Raw genomic sequence first — 22,119 nt, 5'->3', positions numbered from 1 at the left:
AATAAACATTTATTGTGAGTCTCTTAAGTGCTAGGAACCCTGCCCCTCACTCCTCTTCCCCACTTCCCATTCGGGTTCGGGTGGTAGTGGAAAGCCTGCAGGTTTGTTTATTTGTGCATTTGAGGTTGGGGAGGTAGTCTGAGGTTAGAAGGGAGCTCCAAAGGGGTTTATTTAAACTGGAAAGTGCTGTAATTCGCTATCAGAGATTTGCGTTAGATAAGCCACACCGGCAGCTGTGACGTCATGGAAAGGATACCGATTTCAAACTAACCTCTGCATAGGTCGCAGACACGCCGCTTTACAAATTAAAGTGTTATATAAGTTTGCCAAATATAATTACTCAATCCTAATGGCACAACTTGCGACAGGAGACGAATGGAGAGTTGGTACTAATTTAAAGCCGCTGTTCTTCCGCTGAATTAAAAACAAAGTTTGTTAGCGAGTGGGACAACACGCTCCCCTCCCCTACTCACCCCTTGGGTATCAATGGAAAGACTGAAGAAATATTTATTTATTCATTCGGTTTATTGAGGTAAAGCATCATAGTATTTGTTTTAGGGGTTATAGGTTCAAAGCTTAGCAAGCCAATGGAGTCACACTATGCCCACCACCAACGTCCCAATAAACCCAAGACTGAAGAATTTTTAAGTCATTTACAAGACTGAAAAAATGTGGCAGTGGACATGGTGGGTTCTTCAGCTTTCCTGTTTTTCATACTTTTCTAGACACTCCCAACCTACTGTACAGATCCTTTTGGGAACACTAGCAGGATGAAAAGGAAAAATAAAGGGAATATAACAAGGAGGGTACTGCCAATACAACCATACTTTAGAGGAACGGCATTATTTCCCTAAGGTAAACTGTCGTACCGGAACCACGAAACACAAAGCCTGACGCGGCACGGAGGACTTAACTGTAACACCGCCACGGGGCACTAGCGTCTTGAAAGCCTGATTAGGTTCCCGCCTCTTTGGTTCCTCTTGCTGCTTCTAATCTCTTCCCCTACAGTCGATTCCGAAACGGAACCTTTTTTAAATTCTTCCAAGTTGGCGTGTGGGACCAATTTCGTCACACTATCCGTAGTGGTCAACATGGCGGCGGCCGTAAGGTGGTTCCTTGGTAGAGGTAAAGCGGAGGGTTGTTTGGGATTGCGGGAAATATACCTCTGGTGCAGAATCTCCTGTTGGAGCAGAATGCAAGTCGGACTACCCTAGGCACGTGCCCACAATAGGTTTTGCTCTTTCTGCGCGCCAGGTTCACCATAAGGTTAATAATGTTTAAAAACGACCTTATCAGGAATTTCACTCCTTTCTAGAGCCGTCCTCGGAGTGGGAGGGGGCTGTATGTTGACACCCTTGACACCCTTTCACCCACGACTAGGGTCTGAGGCTGAGTCAGAGGTACATTTTCTATCGTAAGGGTGTGGGCTTGGGGGGAAAAGGTTTTTGATACTTAAGGTGAGCTTTTGAAAGGAAAAGATGGTATATACGAGTGGATTAAATCAGTAAATAGTTTACAAAAAGCCTATTGGTATTTTCGGACTACAACGTTACAAGCAATTCCATTTCTTAAACATGCACTTATCAGTTGGAAACTAATTTTATATTCTTGGTAGCAGCTCTTTTTAGCAGGTCCATTTTGTTGACTAGGATGACTATTTTTGGCACGATGCTTTTTAAAATTTGGTGGTGTATTTTTGAAGCACAGTAATTGTTGTTTAATGAGTCCTGAGAATATATGATCAAATTCATATAACTATTAGTGGCAGAGAGAACTTGTTTGCACTCCTAGACCGGGGGGGAAATTTTTTTTTTTTAAACTGCGGGTTAGTGTTCTATTTGAATTCCCACAAGAAAGGTCAGTTGCAAGACCAGCATTCTCTATTTGAGATAGTTATTGCTTAAAGAATAGGTGGGACAAGAGATCACAACAGATTTTGCTAACTACTACAAGCCAAAAAGTATATATTTACTGAAGAAAAAGAAGGATCGATGGTATTATCTTCATGTATCACAAAATATTGTCATATTACATAAACCTAGGAAACTAAAAAGAGAACCTCTCCTTGAAACATTTTCTGCTCTTGTCTTCCAGAAACCTCTCTCTTAACCTTTCTTTCAGTTTCACTTGGCACTTCTCACATTATTTTTGGTTCTCATCCTTTCCTCAGTCTCTCACTATGGAATGTCTTAGGAACTAGGAGTCCATCTTCCATCCTAAGGCCGCATGTCTCTGTGTCTAAATTCACTCATTTGGTATCATCCAAATCTTGTGATTTTAACTACTACCTATATCTTAATGGCTCTAAAGTTTATTACTTTTAGGGGCTCTCTCAAACTTTAGATTCCTAAACATTTTTCTGACAGTTCTAGATCTCCACTTGTATCTCATCAGCTGCTAATATTTGTCTGAAGTTAAACCCATTGTTGTTAGATGTAGTTTTCCCCCAGATCATTTGATGACAACTGTAGCTTGAAGGATTTACCAAGCCCAAACCTCAGTATCCTCAAGCCTCCCTCTCCCCGTTTTATCACATTTTCACATTAAATAGTTGGCAAATCCCATTTGTTTTACCCACAAATAAGTTCAGAGTCTGACTTCTCACTCCCCACTGCAACATACTTCCAAGTCATTACTGTCCCTCAACTGGATTTCTCCACAGGCTATTCTCAACAAGTAGAAAAATTGGTCCTTTAAGAATTTACATCATGTTGCTCTTGTGCTTTGCCTTTTCAAAACCTCACCATTTTCCTAAATCCAAAGTTTTTAGAATGGCCTGTGCACAGCTCTGCTATTTTGGTACATATGATTAGAACTTCAAATGTGACTAACCTGAATTGTGTCAAATACACATGAGATTTTGAAAAATTAGTGCCAAAAGAGGCAATACCTTTATAGTTCCTTATATTGGTATGTTGAAATGATATTTTAGAATATTAGATGTAATAAAATGTTAATTTTTATTACTAATTTTAGTGGCTTCCTTTTTATCTTTTTTATTATAGCAGCTAGAAAATTATGAATTATACTTGTGTTTCTCACATTACTTCCATTGGGCAGCTTAAAATCATCTACACTGTCTTATCTCACCCCTACTACTTAGATTACCTTTCTGACCTTGTGTCTAGCTGCCCTCCTCTTCCTTCACTGTGCTGGGGCCAACTTTGCCATAGTGTTCCTTAAACATTGCAAAAGGACTCCTGCTTTAGGAAGACTTTTTTTTCCTAGTGGAATGGGCCAGAAACACTTTTTATAGTTACTAGCATAAAAGAATTCCTCATTTCTTTCAAGTCTTTGTCAAGGCTTACCTTAATCGCCATTGCTTAAAACTGTAGCCTGCTTTCCCCTTCTCTCTATATCCCTTTTGTCCTATGGTACACTAACCACTCTGTTTTATCTTTATTAATACTGTTTATTCCTCCACCCCTGCAGATGTTAGTACCATAACGACAGTTATATTTATCTGTTTTGTTCACCTTTACGTTGTCAAATAAATGAGTGAGTGAATAAATGGATCTTTAACAAAATGTCACCCCTCTTCCATGTGTTTTGATGGATACTATTTTAAATAATTCAATCCCACTTTGTTGTTATTTGTTCAAATTTCTTTCCTTGATTCAAGAGATGTTTATTGTATCTTCATTTACCAAACTCTTTGCTTGGCATTAGGGACATAATAGCGAGTAGTCCCTGACCATGTTATCATCTATTGAAGAGCAGACATTAATTGGATAAGTATTTCTTAGGAACTGTTCTGAGTTTTCTAAGTTTCTGAAGGAAAAGGATGTATATGAGAGACTTATCTAGTCTGAGTCTTCAGGAAGGCTTCTGAAGAAGTAGCTTAAGAGTCCCTGAAATATCACTAGGTAATTTTAAATTTGTCATGGGAGGAGTGGAAAGCAGTAGGGGAGAATGTCACAGGTGGGGGGAAAATTATATTGAAAATCCTAAGGTGGTAAAAAATGTTAAATTCAAGTAACTGAAAAGAGGCCAGTGATTTTGAAGCATGGGAAATACAAGAGAAAGTGGTGTTAGATGGAATATATTTACTAGGCTAGGAGTAGCTTAGAGAGGACCTTGTTAAGAATTTAATTTAGGCCCTCCCTGGTGGTGCAGCAGGTTAAAGCACAGCACTAAGAAGCTAAAGCCACTTGAGCATGAGTTCGATCCCCCCCTGCCCCGTAGGTGACCACATGGCACGGCAGACCTCTCCTGACCCGCCCGCTGCTCCCCTCAGCAGTGTACTTCATGGATCTGCCTGTTCTGCTCCCCGCTCTGTCTCTGGTGAATCCTATCACTCTCTGCATCTCTGGCCTGTACCCCAGTTCTGTATGAATAAATAAATAAATCTTTAAAAAAAAAAAGAATTTAGTTTATTCTAAAAGCACGATGAAGGCTTCCAAGTGTTTTAAGGACATGAGATTTTTTTTTAAATAACCCCCCTGCCACTTGGAGAAGAAAGAAATGAAAAGGGCAGAGAGAAGACAGATTAGTTTGTAATCTTTTATAGTAGTCCGTGTGGTAGATGATAGTGGCCTGGACTGTACTGATTATAGTAAAGAACCAAATACTAGCTGGATAAGCTCTAGGGATAGTGGGGGTGATAGAGTCCATTGAGAATCCTTGAGAACTCTAACCTTTTAGTATCAGTTACAAGAATAAACTAGCAAGGAAATGGAGTAAATTTCATCTCATTACCAAAAGGTGAAGGTGGCATGAATAAAGGACTTTTGAAAAAATGTATGCAGATTCAGGGAAGTTTGTACATAGTTGAGGGCTTATGTAAGTAGTTAAGGGCTTAGCAAGTATAGCCAAGAATGAGAGAAGAAATGAGTGAAGGGATTGTAATAAAATAATGCATAGGCTAGTTGACTACAGAGTGGTTGAATATATAGAAGTAGTCTAAATAGTGCTTTTTAAATGGTTGTGTTTTTATAAGTTGGTTTCTGTATGTAGTAGTTTGATAGATTTCTGTTGAAAACTTTAATTCTGGCTGTCATGACTGGGAATTCTAAGTGGTAGAGATTGATTGTTGTACAGTAGATTGCAGTTGGTGTATATAAGAGAATTATTATTTTGAGGATATTACTAGTGTTGGTGGGTACTTGTTTAGTACAATTATGATTACTGTTTTGAAGTGTTTTCCTGACCTTGAGTGGATAATTGCTTGTTACTTCATTTCCTGTGTGTGGTCTTTTCAAGATACTTTATTTCTTACAAATGTGGAGAGTTATGGGTTCCTGTGAGCTGGCTAGTAGCTGAGCAACTGTGACCTATTTGCTATCTACAAATCACAGCAGAGAATTCTTTGACTACCTACAGAGTATAACTCATATCAGAGGCAGGGCCAGGGATGACTTGGCCACTGTTGACCTGATTACGTGACTATCTCTATGGTGGTCTTGGGATAACTCTGCCTGTGATAACATCAGATACTTTGCTGACACAAGTGTCTCTTGATGTATGGTCACAATGTCCCTTTCCCTGTCCTTGTAAAACTTAGTGCCCCATTCCTATTCTACCCTCCGGGCCTTATTCCTCATACCATTGTTAGCCTGCATGCTTTCAATAAATGGCACAAGAACTTGTGCATTCAAATTTACAAGAATGAATTCAAGCCAACTCAGCGGAAAAGAAGATATAGATGGCCAAACATACAAAAACATACTCAACCAGCTTATAAGAAAAATGCAAATTAAGACAGCTTTGCACACCATATTTTGTCTACTATAATGGCAAAGACCAAATGTTTGATAAACATACTGTGTTTGCATGAGTAAGTGGAAAACAAATGACCTTTTCTTTGCTGGTGGAAATATATAGTGCTGACATTTTAAGAGAGAAGTATTTGTCAAAATTACAAATATTTCTGTCTCCTGATGCAGCAAATTCCCTCCTCAAAATTTATTCTATAAATATATCTGTATGTGTGCAAAATGATGTATAGATATTTACTATAGCACTTTATAATACAAGTTTTGTAAATGTCCTAATGGTTGGTCACTAATTAATTATGATACAGTTGCACAGTGAAGTACTTTGCAACCATAAAAAGAGTTCTTAGGAAGTATAGAAAATTATTATAATGTGTGTATTCTATATATGTGTGTCTATATATGTGTGTGAAAGTGGACTGTAACACCTAAAAGTGAAAAAGCAAGGTGTAGAACAATGAGTGTGCCACCATTTTTATAAAAGAAGAAAGAGATAATATTTCTAGAAAGATTACTGAGAAATTGCTGACCAGAGAGGGAAACTGGGGGCTGGTGTGGAAGGAAGACTTTACTTTTGTATGTGCTTTTGAAACAATCTCTATGTACAAAAGAATATTTATAACATGCAAAAAATAACTTAAAATTCTGAGCACACACTATTAAGTTTCAAAAAATAGATTGTATTTTATCTTCAAAGGCCCAACTCCCCCCTTTTTTTCTTTATTTCTTTTTAACAGAATAGTTACTCCTTTCTTTTTTAAAGATCTGTTTTTTTTATGCAAACAAGAACAGGGGTACAGGCCAGAGATGCAGGGGTTGAAAGGATTCACCAGAGATAGAGTGAGGAACAGAACAGGTATCTACTGAAATACATTGCTGAAGGGAGCAGTGTGCATGTCAGGAGAGGTCTGCTGCCCCATATGAGCTATACCTCCCTGGCCAGGACCAAACAGTGGCTGTGGCTAGCTTCATAGTGCTACACTTCAACTCATTGAGCCACCAGGGAGGGCCCTGATGCTGGGTTTTGTTTGAAAATGTCCCATTTCCAAATATCATGAAAGTATTTTCTTGTAGTATGAAAGAAAGCCTTTAAGTTTGCATTCACATATGAGTCCTTACTTTACATTTGATTTTGTGAGTAGGTAGATTGAGATAGGAATCTAAATATATAGTTGACCCTCCCTTGAACTATGCAGGGGTTGAGGTAATGACCCTTTGCACAGTTGAACTGATTATCCTCAAGCTTAACCAATGGATTGCTGTTGATGGGAAGTCTTACTGATAGTATAGTTGATTAACATATTTTGCAAGTTATCTGTATTATATATTGTATTCTTAAAACAAAGTAATTATGGAAGAGAAAATATATTTATGGCATTTTATTGTCTATGAGTACTGCAAGTTCATGTCATCTGTTTACAAGGTGAGTGATTATGGGTATCTATAACAATATTGTCTTATACATAACACTATAGATGTTATATGTATTATTGACTTGACATCAGAAATAAAATGATAATGTGAGCAATAAATTTGTATTTCCTTACAGGTATAAAGATTCATTCAGTGATAATATTTATTGAAAAACGTCTATGTTGAAATGGACTCATACATTTCACAACCATGTTATTCAAGGCTCAGTTGTACTCTTTCCCTGTGGATAATTGTGTTATTGGCACTCACTGACCTCTTTGTACAGTCCTATGCAATAACATCCCTGTCATATTTCAGATGTTCATGTGAGCATGGGTCTGCTGTTCATTAGATCTGTTTATTGTTTTATTAGTTTGTCTTCCTATACTGAGCCAGTAACAACGTGTTTTATTATCATAGCTTTGTAACAAGTTTTGATGTCTGTTAAGGCTTGGATTCCTTCTACTTTCTTCTAATTCCTTTTTCTTTTTAAAATGTATTTATTTTTGCATAGAACAGGAGTTGGGCCAGAGGTGTAGGAAGGGTGTGTGTCTGTGGGGGTAATGTGAGGATTTACCAGAGACAGAGTGGGGAGCACAACAGGCAGATCTACTGAAATACACTGCTAAGGGGAGCAGCAAGTGAAACAGAAGAGGTCTGCTGTACCATGTGGGTCAGCCCCCTGGCCAGGGATTGAACTCAGGCCATAGTCGTGATGATAGTGTTGAGATTTAACTCCTAGGCCACCAGGGAGGCTCCTGTTCTAATTCTTCCGAAGTAACTTGGGCACCTGCATGAATAATATTATTTATATTAAAGAAAAAAGGATAAACTTTAAATTATTAAAAAAATCAGGATAATTGTCCATATTTCATAATAATAGAGATAACATAATCAGTTGAACCTAATAACTTAAGTTAAAAATATATGAAGACAAACATATCAATTGGATAGGTTTACTTGGCTTTAGTTTTGAAAAGTGTAGTTTACATTATTACACTTTGTAAAGGATGATAAAGAATCAGAATATTGAATTGTTTTTGGAAATCCTTGGTTAAGAATGTGAAAATTATGAAACTATTGCTATTAATATTTTACTTTCTTTTCCTTTCAAGTCTTGATACATCATCAAAAGTATAGTGATTCCAAGATGGTTTGTCATACAGCTCTTTATCCTTGTTCTGTGTACGTTCAAGTACCCAACAGATATTTTGCTGCTGCAACAAGGTAAGTATATTTTTTTGAAGTGATTTCATTTGCTATTATTTAAACATTAGATTGGAAAACATGCTTGATTTCATAAAGACATAATTGTAAAAGTTTATTATTCTGTTCCTCCTTATCATACTTAACCTTTTTTGAACACTGATATTCAGTATCTGATTAAATACCTTGTGGTAATATTAATGTGGAAACTATTGTTATGCTCTTTTTTTTTAAGATGAAAAGCATAGATTGTGTAACTTGCTTAAAGTCACAGAAAGTAAGTGTTGGAGTAATAAGAAATATTTTGTTCTCTGCACTCAGTTCCTGACACAAAGCTCCTAAAACCCTTGTAATCCTCCTGAGTGATATGAGTGCTAGGAACATCTTTTGTTCTGATATTTAGTCTTTGACCCAGTTTCTGATACAGAGCTCCTAAAACCCTTGTAATTTCCTGGGTTTTAGGAATGTCTTCTCTTTTAATGAGGTAACTCTCGGAGGGCTCCTGGATGGAGGTTGATCACCAGAAAGACTAAGATCAAAAGCTTGGAAAGTTTCCGTGCGCCTTTCATATTCCAGGGCTCGTACAGGGACCAGAGATTGGGTTCATAGTTGATCATGCTCATGTGTTAAAGCCTTAATAGAACTCCTAAGTTACGGGGTTTTGAGAGCTTCTGGGTTGGTGTATTTGTGCATGTGCCAGAAGGGTAGTTCTCCCAAACCCAGTGAAGACAAATTCCCACACTCCAGACACTTTTGTACCTTGCCTATCATATTCTTTATTATATGATAAACCAGTAAGTGTTAAGTGTTTCTCTGAGCTCTGTGAGCCAGTCTAGCAAATTATGAAGCTTGAGAGGAGGGTTATGGAATTCCCTGATTTATAGCTTATTGGTTGGAAGTATTCAGGCCTGGACTTGTGATTAGCATCTGAAGTGGGGGCAGTTTTGTGGAATTGAACCTTTAAGCAGTAGGATCTGATGCTCAAAGTAGGTCACTAGATACAGTATCAGAATTATATTGGATTATAGAAAATCCAATTAATGTTGGAGAGCTAGTTGATATGGGAAAAAGCCCACACATTTTGTGTCAATTGTGTAAGTAGGGGAAAATGCTTCTTACGCATTTATATACCCTATTCTGCACTTTGCTGGCTTTTACTTAATAGTATATCTAGAGATTTTTCAGATAGAGCTGTGTAGTCATTTTTTAAGATTGAGATCTAATATTAGTTTCAACTGTAGAACTTAATGAGTAACTATTTATATATACTCTGAAATGCTCATTGCAGTAAATCTAGTTAACATCCATTACCATACAGCCTTAATATTTTTCCTTGTAAAGAAAACTGTTATGATTTACTCTTAGCAACTTTCAAATGTACCATACTACAGTCACCATTATGCGCTCTCTATCCCCATGACTTGCTTATTTTATAACTTTAAGTTTGTACCTTTGACCCCTGCATTCATATTACCCATACTCAATTCCTTGCCCCTGTAAGTCACCAGTTTATTCTCTGCATCTGTGATTGTTTCCCCTTCTAGAATCCATGTATAAGTAATACCATATGGCATTTATCTTTCTCTGACTTACTTCTCCAATCATAATGTCTTTGAGGTTCATTTGTGTTGTCACAATATGACAGCATTTATGTGAATAAATGTATTCTTCATGTGTATATCTGCGTACATGTGTTTCGTGTATGTGTGTACACATGTGTATAAACACACATGCATGTATAATTTGTGTGTATACATGCACACATATATGTATTGTGTATCACATTTTCTTTCTCCATTAATCAATCATTGGGCACCTAGGTTGCTTTCATGTCTTGGCTAGTGTAAATAATGCAATAATGAATATGGACATTTTTATTTCATTGTGTAAATATGCTATAATTTACATACCCATTTTCCTTTTAATACACACTTACCTTTCCAATCTTTTCTGTTAAAAATTATCCTGTAATGTTTAATGTGTACATAGGTCTTGTTAAATATTGTGAAAATATTTCTATTATAAACTTTGAAAAATAAAATTGAGTCAAAAGATATGTGTATTTATAATTTTGAATGGTTACAACAAATTGCCTTCATAGAGATACAGTGTAGTAAAAATTTTTGAATTTTATCACTCAATTTGCTAAGTTATGAAATGGTATCATGACTTTAATTTATTCAATGATCATTGAGGTTATATAACTCTTTATATGTTTAAAAGTCCATATGTTTTCTTAATTCCAATTTTTCTGTTCATTTTTTTGTTGATTGGTAGGAACTCTTTCTATATTATAATTAGCATGCATCTTTCCTGTAACTTTAATATGAACTGAGTACAATCAGATCACAAGTGACAGCTTCATTAATTCTACTGGGAAAGAGTAGACAAAAGTTCTGAAGTGTGTCCTGAAAGATAGATAGGATTTTGCAGGGAAATTGAGGGAAAGATATTTCAGCGGCACAAAGGAGTGAAAGTGAATGTATGATGTAATGCAGTCTGATATGCCTTGAATATAAAAAGAAGGAGGAGGTGGCAAAAATGTAACTAGAAAGAAGGCTACATTTGTGTGTGAATATAACTTGGATTCATTTTGTTGCTGAGAAATTGGAGAGTATAAGTTGTGCCAAGGCTCCATCCCTACCCAGCATTGAGTGAAAACACCCACATTTTAACAACCCTGGATGTTTTCAACCTCTTTTTTGTTTCTTTAGTGTAGCTTTATATCTTTTGCCCATTTTTCTCATGGAGTGTTTTTTCCCTTCTGCCTTGTAAAAAGTATTTGTTTATTAGGGATATTCATTATTTTGAGCATATTTAATCTTTAAATGTTGGTTTCTTTTACTCTATAGAAGTTTTTCATTTTATGTCTCCACTGTATTCTATTTCAGTACAACCTTAATAGTATTTCCATTCACCTTAAAAGCATTTCTTAACATAGCTAAGTAATATGTCTACTTAAAAAAAGGTAGAACAAATTATTAGCAGTTGATTTTTTTCCATGTCTGACAATGAGAGTTATTCAAAAGCTTGATGAGAATCATAATACTAATAATTTTAGTTGTGGGTTTTAGTATTTTTAATTACTGACTTACATTAAATGGTTTTTCATGACTGGTATTTTTAATCAGCATCTGAGATAAGGTAAAAGAATTTGCACTTCCTCTCTCTTTTCTCTTGTTATTTCTAATCTCTTCATACCTCCATGTATATGTGTATACTCATTGTTTGCCAATGGTAGATTCTGATTAAAAAAAAAAAAAAAGACCCCTGGGTCATCTCTGAATCTGGTTCTGTGTCTCACTTGACAACAGTAGGTTCTTTTTCTTGCTTCTTCGTTCACCTCAATTTTTTTGTGTTGAATGCTGTACACCTGTGTAGAACAGTGGAGAATGAAGAACAGTATTTATGCTTGGAAAATCACATGCCTCTTCTCTTAGAGCATTGAGTCAGTACTATAGAAGTAGATCTAAGGTATTTTGTTGTTGTTGGTATGGTAACCACCAGTGCAAATTTCTTTACTGCTACCTCTGTTTAGGATGAGAGATGGGTTGCTGGAAGATTATTCTATGGGTTCCTTCTCTTCCTCAGCTTTCTGCCTGTTTGCCTCAGGGAGCTTGGAGGGGAGATGTTCTCTTCTTACTCTTACATCTCCGCTGGTAGTACTTATTGCTTGTTAGGTTGATGATGGGAGCAGGAGAATATCTGTTTTTCACATTTAGCCTTCATCTTAAGTAAGTCCAGTGTGGCTGGGCCTTGGGGATGGGGCTTTCTCAGTATGTATGTCCCTTCTCTCCATGGCATGTATCTTGTTGTGTCTTGTGGGAGACTCTGTGGACCTTCTCTAGATTTTTTGGTAGAGGATATTGTGATGTTCTTCTCAGGACTGTTTCTCATCCTATACCCAGGAATAGAATTCTTTGCATTTCTTTTTTTCTTCCCTTCCCCTTCACACAATGGGTGCTTGTTTGTTCCATAGAGGATTTCAGGGTTATATACTTTTCCACTAGTAGTAGCCATATCCTCTAGGGAGGCTTCCTGGCTGCTCTGGTTTTTCCCAAGTGCACCTTATGGAAATCTGTGCAAAGGGCTTTCCAATTGAGTGTGAATTCCCCTTATAACAGTGTTTCCCAGGGGTAGGTGTGGGTGTTATATTTCTGAAATTTTAGCTGAATTTTTTTCCTTATCTGTGTGCCTTCTTTCCATATTCTGAGTCTAATGAAGGTAGAGTGAAGTTGGTATCAAGGGTGATTCTTCTTGGATTTCAGGCCACTCAGTTACCCTACAATCTCAGCCCTGTAATAGGTCTAGAAAAGTGATTTTATCCATCTCTTTCTTAATTGTTAATACTCTTTCCAGCTTTTATTTTTAAATTTTTCATTTATTTGTATTATTATTGATTGGGTTTTTCTCTGTTACTCTTACCTTTCTAAATAGAAGCAGAACTTCTGCATTTAGTTTGATGACTAAACCAGCATTAAAGATGTCAGTGAATCTCTGATTACACTGAGAAATAAAAATTCCATACATTTGCATTTCCTTAATATTTCATGACCTAGGCATGTTCTTTTTAGTTCCGTTTAATTCAGTTTAGTTTGACATCCTTATTCATACCATCTATACCTAATTCTTCTGTATAAAGGGGTTGTCCACCTTGGAAAGTCTCGGATTGGTGTCTCTGGGTTCCCAGATCTTCAGAGATCCTGAAGAACTTTATTATAATTCCATTTTCTTCCTATGATGATTAATTTGGGTAGGACTATGAAATTATTTTTTTCTTTGTGCTTTTGGAGTTAGGGGACAGATGAAGCAGAGAGAAAGTTAGTATCTAAGTATGAGTGCTTATTACTCATTTAATCTGTGTGGTTTAGTTACCCAGGTAACTGCAGTTAAATTCTGTTCTCTTCAATACAAACTGCAAGGCATTTCTCCCTCACCTTCCCTAAAGCCTTTCTAGTATGATTTATTTTCCCATAGGATCACAGTATTTAAGCTTTCTTGATAGGACCTTATGTAATTGCATAAAAAACAAGTTCTTCTAGATGTGACTCTTTCTGAATAAAGGTAGCATTTTTCGGAGAGTAATGGAAAATAAGCAGTGGATTTATAAGATTAGTTGTTTTTGATAGATTTTGTTTAATTGGGGTCTTTTTTTGGAGGGGAGTGTTTGCCTTAGAGTCCTGTTTATGTTATAATGATGTACCTTTTTTAAAATAACAAAAGCAGTGTTTTACTAGTAACATAAAAATATTTTTACTGAAATGTTTCAAATATTTTGTGAAACAAGGTCCAAAGTATAAATAAACAATTTGTTATATTGTTTATGTGGGGTTATATACCAACCACACTCTACCTGCATTTATATATCTAACTCAGCTTGTGTATCAGACTTTTATTGTTCATTTAAAAATCTTATTTCAGCCCCAGGAACTTCTTTCATGCTAACTGCAAATTAAGTGGACAGGTTTACGTAATATAAAATTTAGTGATGAAATCAGCATTTATGTAAAGTAAATCTATAGATTATAGCTAGGGATCATTTTGTTTAGATAGAAGTTTATTATTATAACAGGTTTCTTAGATTCTTTTGTTATTTCCACTGCTCTTTTACTGAATATAAAATTAAAATGTGAATTTTCTAGTTTGGAAAGCTTTAGGATTTAGATGAGTACTTCCAAGGCAGCCATTGAGGTGTGTTATATCCATCCACTTGGCCACCTGCTTAGATTTGTTGTCAGGCCAGAAGGACACCTGTGTCCTATTAAAAATGAACATTGCCATTATGTGCTGTTCTGTTGAATTGCTCATTAGCTGGGAGGATACTATTATTAGTTGTTGTAATAAGGCTTCATTGAATGCTAAAAGTGAAACGAAATTATATGTTAGATTGGTTTCAGAGATTTAAAAAATTATTATACTGTTAACCATTTTTAATGGATCTTTATTACTTTTATACTGTGATAACAAATTATCCCAAACTTTCATGATTTAAAACAACCCAAATATATTATGTTGCAGTTCCATCAGTCAGAAACCTGATATTGATCTATTTAAGCTAAAATCAAGTGTCAGTAGGGCTTAATTTCATCCTAAAAGGTCTTCAGGAGAATGTTTACATGTCATTCTCAGCTTGGAAACGCTGCCCACATTCTGAAATAGAAGAAATACAGGGGATGGGGTTGACACAGTTGGGTCCTCACCCAAATGCTTAACATAAGAGTGGAGACAATTCGAAAGCAAGCATTGGGCTGGAAAAATCATGATGCATTTTTGCTTGAAAAACATAGCAAAGTTGGCATGACTTTTCTCACAAATAATAACAGAGTTTATTTATATCAGGAGTGAGAAAAGGGAGAGTTGAGAGAGACAAATTATTGGCTACCACGTGGCCAGATATCATCTGCCTACCCCATATGGCATCTGTTGAGCAGAGACTAGGGTCCAAGCCAAAACCACATGAGGTAAACTGGTGGCCTCTCCAGGGACATCACTTGTTGCCAGCAGTTGGACTGCTTTAAGCCCCAGTGTTTTTATTGTCAAAATTCTATCTCTACCTGTTTCATGTCAGTCTTGTGGGATATCAGTGAATGGAGTCTGGGAAGCTCTGTCTTCTACCATTAAGTGTCATTACCAGCCTGTGGCTTGGAGATCACTCTTCACTGTTCCTCTTACAATTCATTGACTTGTGCTCCATCCCCCACCTCCATTTTCAAAGCCAGAAATGGCAGCTTGAGGAAATTTGAGTTTCCTGTCTTTTGATCTCTGTTGGAAGCAAGTGAGAAAGGGGAAAGTTTTTTTGCTTTCAAGGACTTACATGATTAAATTGGGCCCAGCAGGATAATCTCCCTATCTTGAGGTCTTTAATCACATCTGCAAAGTATTTTTAGCAATGTAGATATATAAACATCTTTGGGAAACCAATATCTTGCCAACCTCAGAACCCCAGCATCTTTCTAGAATATTTTGTTAATTTAAAAATTTATATGGTTAAAGATTATAGATGTCATTTGAAGTAATGGTGAGAAAATATGTCACATCTAGTTCTGTCTTTTCTTTTTAGTTTTGCAGTCTTACCTTCTATTACCTGTTGAACTTATTTTCTTAGATATTTTATAAACATCTTGTTTGTTTTGTTATGAAACAAGCAACCCTGTGATTATTTATCATTGCCCACACATCTATAAGTCATCTGGTCTAAGCTAGGTTTGGTTGGTTGTCCTTGATGACCTTGTTTGGGCTTGCTGTACAACTGTGAGTCTGCAGATCAGCTGAGAATTATCTAATCTAGCCTGGGGCTCTGTGTAACCAATGCTGTTCTTCTGTCTCTCATCCTCCCACCTTTGGACTAGCCCAGGCATATTCTTCTGTGAAAACAACAGAAATACAATCCTACAAATGCAAACGTATGAACCCTTTTATGACTTACACATAGAATAAAGAAAAATACTCATTTGATTTCTTCTTCTATTGGCCAGAAATAGTCACATGGCTAAATCAAGGTGCTGGGGAATATATTCTACCGCTTTCAGTGAGAAAAACTTAAAATCACTTAGGAAAAGGACTTGAATGGTGAGAATTAAAGAACTGTGGCCAATGATGCAACGAACCCCAAACTCAAACTCTGGAATGCCCCAAATTGAACTCATCTCTGACTCCTAGTTTTGTTTTCTTTATTTCTGGTCTAGGTCTATGACTAATCAACCAATCAGGCAACTAAAGAAGTATTCAAAAGTCTTCTCTTTGTCTTTTCCTATCTTCAATATTTACACTATAAATACCTCTCATCTCTCATCTTAAGCATGTTACCAACACTGTTCTGATTTAGACTGTCATATTTCTGGAGAGGAAGGAGTGGCGGTGGTGATAGAACAGTCTCTTAAATGGCTTCAGACCAACTTCCTTCACATTTATTCCTTATATGTTATAGCCATAATACTCTGCTTAAAATATGTCACTCCTATTTAGGCTTTTCACTGCACCTAGAGGAGGCCTTTGGTGATCTAACTTCATAATCTGCCTATTTTCTGCCTTCTCCTTTACACATTATTTCAGGAGTCAGCAATATATTGCCAGTGAATTAAAAAAATTTAGACTGCCACCTGTTTCTGTGTGGTTTTGAACAAAGAATGGTTTTTATGCTTTTAAGTGAATGGGGAAAAAGAACAATATTTTGTGACCCATGAAAATTATGACATTTCAACAAGTCCATTTAGTTCTTTCATTTTTGTATTGAGTATGGTTGCTTTCTCATCAAAGAAGTTGAGGCATTGAAATAGTGATTATTTGCTGTCTGTTCCTTTACAAAAAAACTTTGCCAAGACTTGCTGTAATTAATTAGAATTTATAATTGATTATAAATTCTGTTTCATGCTTCAATACTTTTATTGTGTTATGTCTTTGCCTGGCTAAGTACTTTATTAAATAATAGCTTTATTAAGCAATAACTTACATACTTTATAACCTATGAAAGTGTACAATTCAGTTGTTTTTAGTATATTCAAGAGTTGTTCAGTCATTCCTACAGTCAGTTTTAAAACATTTTCATTACCTTCTCTAAGTCCCATGCACATTAACAGTCATTCCCCATTTCCCCAAGCCCTTTCACGAACTTTGGAAACCACTTATTCTACTATCAGTCTCCATAGCTTTGCCCATTTTTGATGTCATATAAATGAAGTCATGTAATATGTGGTCTTTTATAACTGGCTTCTTTCATTTAGCTTAATGCTTTTAAGGTCAATATATATTTAGCATGAATCAGTACTTTAATCCATTTTAAGATTGGTGATTAATATTTCTTTGTATGGATTTACCACATTTTATGTATTTATTCATCAGTTGGTGGTTGTCTGAGTTTTAGCTTTTTGACTTATAGGTGATACTGCTATGAACATTTGTGTACATGTTTTTATGTAGTCATAATATTTTCATTTCTCTGAAATATGGACCTGGACTTAAATACCTTGTTACCCTTCAAGAATTCATTTTGGGTAACAAAATTGCTTGTGGAAGCTTTCCCTAGTCTTCCATGCTGGGCAAAAAATGTCTTTTCCTTAAGCCTTCTATAACACTCTCATGATACTTTCCCCATTATATTGAAATTATCTCTGTGTATGCCTATCTCTATTCCTCTAAGCTTTAGGAGAGCTGCATCAGTCATGCCTTTCTCAACTTTGTGTCAACAGAAAATAGTGCAGAAGTTCATTTAATAGTTGTTGAGTTAGAGACACTTTAAAGCAACCTGTGCTTCTGAATGAAAATAAGCTTTATCTTGTGTTATTTTTTCTGTCTTGCATGTGTTGACTTTTAAAAAATCTCTTGAACCAGATACTGATGTAACTAATCTCAAATTTATCTTTAAGGCCTGCAAAGAAAACCAAAAAAGGTACCAAAGAAAAAGCATCAGATGATAAAAAAGATGAGGTAGAAAAAATAAAGTCATACCCCTATATGGAAGGTGAACCTAAGGATGATGTCTACTTAAGACGCCTATACCCAAGACAGATATATGAGTTGGAGAAGGCTGTTCACTTACTTAAGAAATTTCAAGTTCTGGATTTTACTAACCCAAAGCAAGGTGTTTATCTTGATTTGACACTGGACATGACACTGGGAAAGAAGGTATATAAATTTTGCCAACAGTGGGTGTATGAATTGTTTCTTAATTTGTTTAAATTCTTGCCTATGATAATTTTCTGAAAATCTTTTGCTCTTTATCTACTTAGTATGAAAACTGCTTTTTTAAAATTTCCCAAATATAAAATAAGATACTGAATATACTCTGTAGTTGATAAACATATATCTTCTATTCATCTGAATTATTGATGTAAATTTCAACAAAATATTGTTAAAAGTAATTATTACTATAATGTAATAATTTGTAAAATTAGTTAAGTTCTAGGTGTCATGTTTCTTTTCTGTAACAGGGCTTTGAATGAACTTTGTGACCTTCACTTGTGTTCCTGAGAGTCCCAGTTTGACACTAAGTTTGCATGGGTGGAGTACTGTTGGCTCTCACTCTTGCTTCAGCCAGAGCCTCTGCTTATCTATTTAAATATTGCAGTTCCATGGAAAACCTTTGTTTATAAAACTCTAAAAGAAGGAAAAACACTAGATTAGAATTGAGGCTAATTTATGTACAGCTCTAAATTTTGTAAATTTTTTTTAATAAATCGAATTATCTTGGATATTATAATTTAATTTTTAATTTGAGAATTTTTATTTTTGGGTCAGAGTAGAAAGTTGAAGTGTTTGAATGCAACTTAACAATATTAGCAGTAACAATAGCAACGTAACCCAGCATTTAGGAGGAAGCAATGTAGTTTAGTGCTTAAGAGCATGGGCTCTGGAGTCAGATTACATTACAGGCCAGAATTTTGACATCACCACTTAATTGTTCTTTGATCTTGGTCTTTCTGGTCAAAACCTCTTCAAATTTCAGTTTTTCCTGTATGTTGTATAGTTGTAGTGAGGATTAGATGAGGTAATGCTAGTAAAGGAGTTGGTGTTTAATAATAGCATCAACATTTACTGGAAACTTTATGTATCAGCCACAGTGCTAAATGTTTTGCATGCATTTTCTCATTTAGTCCAGTAATAATCTCAGAAGAGGAAGTTGAGACACAAAAAGGCAAGTAAATTGCTCAAAGTTACAGAATGGGGATTATGGTTAGGAATTGAACCAAGTTTATTTTTTCATTCTTATTTATTAAAAACGATTTAAAGCAGCCATGTTGCAATTTTATTTTCTATCATTGTGTTACTGTTCTTTTTTTTTTTTTTAATGTTCAGTGTCTAACATGATCACTTTTTTTCTTAAGTCCATCATTAATATCATTCAAAACAAAGACTTGCAGGATCGCAAGCTGCACTTCACAAATAGAAACTAACAACTTTTTAAGAGTATTGTCTTTCTGGAAACATTTTTTCTTTTTCACTACAACAATCTACGATTCCCTAGGAGATGTTATTATTGTGATTGACTCTGATTGAAAAAATGTACTGGAACCAGTTATGACTTGTTGATGGCAGAGGAATGTCAGTCAATAAAGCTGAGTTGCATGTCTGGTATATTGTTCTTAAGAGTTTGTACCTTCTTTTCTGAAAAGAGATCCTCAGGAAATTATCTCTACCCAAAATAAAGTTTCTCTTAAAAAAAAAGAAAAACCTTTTAATCAGTTTTCATTTGGGAACAAATAGTTTTTGTCTTTTCTTCTAGATTTAAGGCTGTACCAAAACTTTGGCTCTAGAATTTCCATGGGAAGTCTACTTAAGAAATCTAAGCCACAGGCCTAGACAGATCCATGACCTGAGCAAATTAGTTCTGAGGCCCTTCAAAATCTCCACCCATTTTAGAATGCCTCAAATGCCTAGCATTGTTTATTTTGAATTTTCCTACTGAATTTCTAAATATATCTGAAAATGATGGTGGTTCAGGTTTTTCAAAATAGATCCACTCAGAACCTTTGGTATTCTGACTTACATTTATTATCACTTGATAGTTTAGAGCTAATGACGGAGATAAGGGGTAACCTACTGAACAGATCAGCAGGATAGTGTAATTCAGTATGCATAACTTTGTTCATGGCTTCCTTGATGGCACCAAACAACTACATGTAAATTTAACTCAATGTGGCAAACATTTTTTGACATCTATCATGTAGAAAGCTTTATTGTACTGCATGCTGGGAAAGACATGGATATGCAATTGCATCTTTTAATATAGGAGACTCGATAAATGATATACAGTGCCAAGTGTCATGAGACTATAGAGTGGGGAAGAAATTTAGATTTTCTTTGTGATTTCTTATAAAAGAAATATAAACCAATATGTCTAAAATTGTCAGCAATGAGTAGTTCTGGATTAATGAGAGGCATATGATAGAACTAAAACAAAATGTGTCAATTCTGTTTTTATAGAATTTTTCATAATTCTTTTTCCATTGTTTTGCATTTAGAAAAAAGTGGAGCCATTTGCCAGTGTTATTAGTTTTCCATACCCATTCATTTCAGAAGTTAATAAAGTTGCTGTATTTACTGGGGTGAGTAGCTTTTATGTACTTTTTCATTATTTTTACATATTACATATATCAATGATTAGAATAAATCAATGAGTAGAGTTAGAGAAAATCCTAGCAGTTGAATCCTGCATTTGAAGCAGTTTATTCAGTGTATTTAAGGACATGTTTTTAGTTTGAGAGGGAGCTAAAGTAGAACTTTAATTTCATCATTATTAGTCTACCATTTCCACAGAAATGGTAGAGAATTACAATTTATCATACTAACTACTGCTTCCTACTGGAACTTCTCGAACAAAAACTAAAAGATTTTTTTAAAGAAATGGGCTCATTTTGTGTTGAAAGCACAAACTACAACTTTTTAAAAATTCTGGTCTGGAAAGTCAAGGATATGACAAATACAGTGCAGTTATTTGTCAATATTTTATTTTAAACATTTGTTTACTAATTTTTTAATTTTCTGTCTTTCCCACTTTCAAGGAAGGAAGTCTCTTTTTCCAGAAAGGTGGGAAATGTAGCTATGTATTTGGAATGCTATAAAACTTCAGTATAATCAAATGTTGTAAATGAAACAGAAGAAAATAACCAGCACTTTGCTTTCTCTTTTGCATTTTCAGATGACTGGCTAAATTTTTTTTTCTATCATTTTGTAAACTTTTTTCTCTTCTATATTGGTTAAATTTCTCTAAATTAGCGAAAGAACAAGATTTTAATATTTTACTTTTGTAAAATGAAGTATTGATAGCATTGGTAACTTAGTTTGCACCATTAGGTTGCTTCCTAATTACCCTTTTCAAGTATGTATTCATATTTTAATCACCTACACCTACAAACTAAACTTGTTCTGAATATGTCTCATGCACCTAACTAAAAATGTATGCATAACAATAAAAAGTAAAAACCACAATTTTTTATTTTGAACTGTGATATTCTGACAAAATATTTGAAAGCAGACAGAATTTGTTTAAACTTGATATTCAAACTGTTGTGTTTTGATAGAATGCTTCAGAGATTAAAATAGCAGAAGAAAATGGAGCTGCATTTGCAGGTGGAACTAATCTGATTCAAAAGGTATGATGTTTTTATGTTCATTAGTTATAGAAATTGTTTATCTTTTCCATTGATTGATTTCTTACTTGTGAAACATAACTACATTGCTCATATCTTTTAAAATAAATGGTTAGCAGAACTTTTATAGAACAGGGAAATTTCTTCAAACTCAAAATCAAGTTAAGAAAAAATTATAACAGAGCATCATATGTTCATTGTGCTTGACTTATATTGTGATTGTTCTTCTTTGCTTCCTGTATATTTGTGAGAGTTTTGCGGGTAGATTAGAAAGAACATTAATACTTTGGTTATAAATGTTAATATTAAAAATGAAATCCAAAAGATAGTACACATAGATATCTGTATTCATATTTTAAAGCATTAATATGTTTTGCTGTCTTAGATTGAAAAATATGATTAACTTCTGTAAATGACAAATGATAGTATCTGACTTCTATAAATAGGACTTTCAGTTACTCATAACTTTTACCCACCAAGTAGTTCAAATTGGCATAGGCTCAGCATGGAGACAGCAAAGGACTATGAAGCTTGCCTTGGAAAAATGACATTTGAAACAAGAACAATTTGAAAGTAACATTTGAAACAAGAATAGCATTTTTTTAAAAAGGTGGGAAAAAGAGACATGTCCTTTGAATTTTCAGTTATTTCTGAAAATGCAAATGTTTTTCCTTAATGTTCTCTAAATCTTTTTTTTTTTT

General features: G+C 35.1%; 1 protein-coding gene across 4 annotated transcripts in view; it reads left to right on the top strand.

Annotated features, from left to right (window-relative positions):
- The first annotated feature begins 964 nt into the window (after positions 1-964).
- The window catches only part of MRPL1 (mitochondrial ribosomal protein L1), a 56,189-nt gene continuing 35,034 nt past the window's right edge, over positions 965-22,119 (top strand). The window contains exons 1-6 of one of the 4 annotated variants that reach the window (XM_012723997.1): positions 1,137-1,266; positions 7,264-7,453; positions 8,243-8,354; positions 17,696-17,954; positions 20,291-20,374; positions 21,350-21,421. In XM_012723997.1, coding sequence (XP_012579451.1) covers positions 7,315-7,453; positions 8,243-8,354; positions 17,696-17,954; positions 20,291-20,374; positions 21,350-21,421 — 666 coding nt within the window. In that variant the 5' untranslated portion in view covers positions 1,137-1,266; positions 7,264-7,314. The other 3 variants (XM_004681193.2, XM_012723999.1, XM_012723998.1) reach the window with 3 other exon arrangements.

The sequence above is a fragment of the Condylura cristata genome, unplaced genomic scaffold (genome assembly GCF_000260355.1).
Source record: "Condylura cristata isolate star-nosed mole 26May11 unplaced genomic scaffold, ConCri1.0 scaffold00012, whole genome shotgun sequence".
NCBI classification, from domain to species: Eukaryota; Metazoa; Chordata; class Mammalia; order Eulipotyphla; family Talpidae; genus Condylura; species Condylura cristata.
Note: the sequence above shows the minus strand (reverse complement) of the source record. Positions and strands in the feature narration are given on the sequence as shown.